At 55.8% G+C, this 3,623-nt stretch overlaps 1 protein-coding gene across 1 annotated transcript in view; it reads right to left on the reverse strand.

Annotated features, from left to right (window-relative positions):
* Positions 1–3,623, reverse strand: part of ZC3HC1 (zinc finger C3HC-type containing 1) — an 11,604-nt gene that overhangs the window by 2,694 nt on the left and 5,287 nt on the right. Inside the window, exons 6-9 of the mRNA XM_009635704.2 lie at positions 2,619–2,776; positions 1,525–1,750; positions 877–1,083; positions 452–661 (exon numbers count right to left, since the gene is read on the reverse strand). Of these exons, the coding sequence (XP_009633999.1) occupies positions 452–661; positions 877–1,083; positions 1,525–1,750; positions 2,619–2,776 (801 nt within the window). The remainder of the gene's footprint in view (positions 1–451; positions 662–876; positions 1,084–1,524; positions 1,751–2,618; positions 2,777–3,623) is intronic.

A 3,623-nucleotide genomic window follows, 5' to 3' on the forward strand; every position in this document is an offset into this window, starting at 1 on the left:
AGCCACAAGGGGAGGGGGGCTGTGGCCTCAGCTCTGCTCCCCTGCCTCAGCAAACCCACTGGCCCCAGGGCTGGCGGCCACAGGAGCTGGTGGTCAGGATGTCTGCAGGGAGGGTTGGGAGCTCTCTATCGGGACATGAAATGAAACTGGATCTTGAGCAGTGCTGAGCTGCTTGGGAAAGGCTGTTATTTATAGCAGCCCTTGAGCAGATCTGCACACAACACATCATTGTAATGGAGGAGACCCAGCCGAGAGGCTGTCAGCGCAGCCGAAAGGGAAGCTGAGACTCTGCAGACACACACTTGGTCCCTGCCACCCAGCTGGGTTTGTATTTAGCCCAGATGAAGCCCATCTACCCCAAACTCTGCCCAAAGGCTTTCAGCCCGGGGCAAGACTGGAGCAAGCGGTGCTTCAGCACTTGGTTTCGGGGCTGGGGATCCCGCAGGCTCACCACAGGCTCCATCTCAGGCACTCTGTCACACTTCCTGGTGGCAAGGAGTGTGTTCAGTACCACTCGCCAGCCCGGCTCTGCCTTTGCAGGCTCCTTCTCTGCTTGGATCGTGGTATCCTCCAGGGATTGTCCTCCCTCCACTGCATTGACCCAGGGACACCAGTCGCGATGCTGTGAGCTGGGGTCAAAGAAGCTCCTCAAAGAAGTGTCCTGGGTGGGGCAGATGACAGTGAAGGACAGCAACAGCATTGTTTAAAACAGACTCCAATGACACAATAAAACCCTCTCCGTGCCTAAACACCAGCCCTGAGTGGGCCCAGTGCTGCGCTACAGGGACAACGCTGGTCCCTGGGTCAGGAGCACCCTGCCCAGATCACTCTCCTCCTCACCCTGGCTCTCCCTGTGCCTCCACCGGTGTCACTCACCGAGCTGCTGGAAGAGCAGAGTCGTGCTCGCTTGGCTTTGCGGAGGGGACTGGATGGCACCTCCACACTGTCCCCCTGCCCCATGCTGCGGGTGATGGGGCGACTCCTCAAAGTGGGGCTGGCCACCTCCAGCTCACCCCGGTCCATGGGGATGGGAGAGTCCCAACCCCGCGAGCGACAGATGGCCAGGGACGGGCTCTTCTCGTGCTACCAGCGGGGAAAGAACAAGGAATTAATAGAGTTCCTCTGGTCACCAGCATGTCCTCTGCCTGAAGTGGACAGGGGGGAGCCCTGCCCAGCTCAAAAAAAAGATCAAAGCCTTCTCAGCCATCCTAGCAGGAACCATGCCACCTTCCCTTCACACCAGGAGCATCTTAGATGTGTGTAGCTGGACATGAGTGAAGGCAGCCCCTGATTTGGAGCACCCTGAGTTAGACAAGCCTCAGTATCCTGAGAGCTGCAAAGGACAGGGGGAAAGGCGGCAGCAACCCACTTCTGTTGAATATTGCCCACAGCTGAAGACACAGCACCAAGATGAGCCCTTCTTCAAGATAAAAGGCAGTGGACACCCAAACTACCTCACAGTCTCAACTCCTGTATGCCCCTATATCACCCAGACATCCCAATCTGAGCTGAGCTGGGCCATACCTGCTCGGAGCCTGGAGGGAGAATGTCTTGGCTCCGTGTAAGCATCCTGCGCGGAGAAGTGGACACGAGCGGGAAGCGCTCAGCAGGTGCCGGGGATGTGCTGCTCGGGCTGCAGGAGTCCAGCTCCGGCCCCGCAGACTCCAGCTGGTGAAAGCCCCACAGTCCCACCTTCCTCATGCAGCGGGAGCAGGTGATCACCGAGAGGTGCACAGAGCCAGACGCAGCACTGCAGAGACAGAGCCAAGTCACAGGAGAAGGTCAGGAACAAGCCTGGGCCCTTCCCCAAAATCGCTGCTTTCAGAACAGATGCAGGTATCTGGCAGAGCACAGAAACGGTCTCAGTCACAGCTACCTGAGCCAGCAACATTTCAAGACATCGGTACCCCTCGGATGAGGTGCACACTTACTGGTTTTGTAGCCTTATGTGCTAAGAAGTCAAACAAGTCCATTAAAATCCATCTATAGAGTTGATTTAAACTGGCTCGATTACATTTTGGCTTGCTACGAAGCAGGAGCGCACTCCTTCACGGCAAATCAGCCGAGAGTATCCCCATCCTTAGCCCCTGAACTGCCCAGCCACAGCGGCAGGTCTGCTCTTCCCCCCTGTAAACCCTTTTCCCGCCTGCACAGTAAGAAACTGCAGAGACTGCTTCACCTTCAGCAAGCTGCCTCAGGCACAAACAGCATGGCTGTTCTGCTCACAGCACACACTTTGGGAAGCCACGAACCTTCAGTTCACGGACCTTCCCTCCCGTCCCGCAGGCCTGACGAGCAATGAAAGTGTTGCTGAGGATGACATTTCAGGGATTGACTTTTAACATCTAAATCAGCAACGAGCGGGGCAACCGACAGCTCAGTTGTTTCAGACTCTTTGCTGTCTCAGGGAGACATCTATTTTAGATTAGGTAGCTTTGCACCAGGGTTTCTGGAAGTCTGTCAATTTTAACGGCTGGAGATAATAATAAAACAGTGAAATAGGGGATACTGAACATTTCACAGGAGGGACATGCGCATTCCTCCAGCCTCTGACAAGTTTCACCAGCAACCACGAAGCGCGACAGACACCTCAGGATCAGTCCTACACCACTACCCACCTGCAAGTCCAGCCACACAGAGCCAGGATGCAGGCAGGAACATGCACTTGCAGGATTTCCGTGGCAAACTTCATCGGTGGTTTCTCTCCCTCCGTTTTGTGCTCTAGTTCCTCCCCGATCAGCTGGAGGAGCAGACTGATCTTCTCCTCCGTCAGGGACTGCAGGGCAGAGAAAGGTGGCAGAGCTGGCAGTCAGAAGCAGTCTGATAAAATACAGTTTCTACTCACAAACCACATCCTATGTGGAGAAAAATCCCTTTTTTTCTCTCCCCAAAAGGGCTGGGTGGAACCCTTCAGCACTTCTACTCTGGTTAACAGGCAGAAGCCACACAGAGCGATGGCATGTTCCTGCCTTGTGCCTGTCTGACTCTCCCTGTTTCATGGACTCTGCTCAAGCACCATTTGCTCCCCCGAGCACACGTGGGGACAGCGGAGCAGGTCACAACTCCACTGCTCACAGCAAGCAGAAGCCCAAACAGCCCCCCTCTGTCCCTCCAGTCCCAGGGAGGCAGCAGGGGCTGTGTTTGCCTGTGCTCAGGCAAAACCGCGAGTGCTTCTGGGGCCATCGCTGAGACACAGCAAGAAAAGAGAATCCCCGAAGGCTGTCAGTGGGGCTCCAGACCTTGCTGCTAGTGGGACAGCCGGGGAGTTAGATGTGGAGATGCGATACATCCGTTGGCTTTATGCTGTCTCTTCTCAGGGGGCTCTGCTGGGTTTCACAGCTCAGCCAGCCCACAGTGGCAAACATAAAACACCTCTGCGATTTCTGCTGAATGGATGAAGAGTTCCCTGGTTCCCACACGGCTTCTCACTGCTGAGAGCCATCTGTTTCCCGGCGAGTGAGTGCCCAACAAGCCAGACTTGGCTGGAGTAAAGCAGGGCCTGGCCAGGCCCCTATGAGGAGGCAATCCCACACTTGCTCCTGGCTGCGGCTATGCTCCAGCCTCTCCTGCCAGAGCTCCTGCAACGCTACAGGCTTTGGGGAGAGGGGGTAAAAAAAAAGATC

Source organism: Egretta garzetta, unplaced genomic scaffold (assembly GCF_000687185.1).
Source record: "Egretta garzetta isolate BGI_Z169 unplaced genomic scaffold, ASM68718v1 scaffold733, whole genome shotgun sequence".
Taxonomy (NCBI): domain Eukaryota; kingdom Metazoa; phylum Chordata; class Aves; order Pelecaniformes; family Ardeidae; genus Egretta; species Egretta garzetta.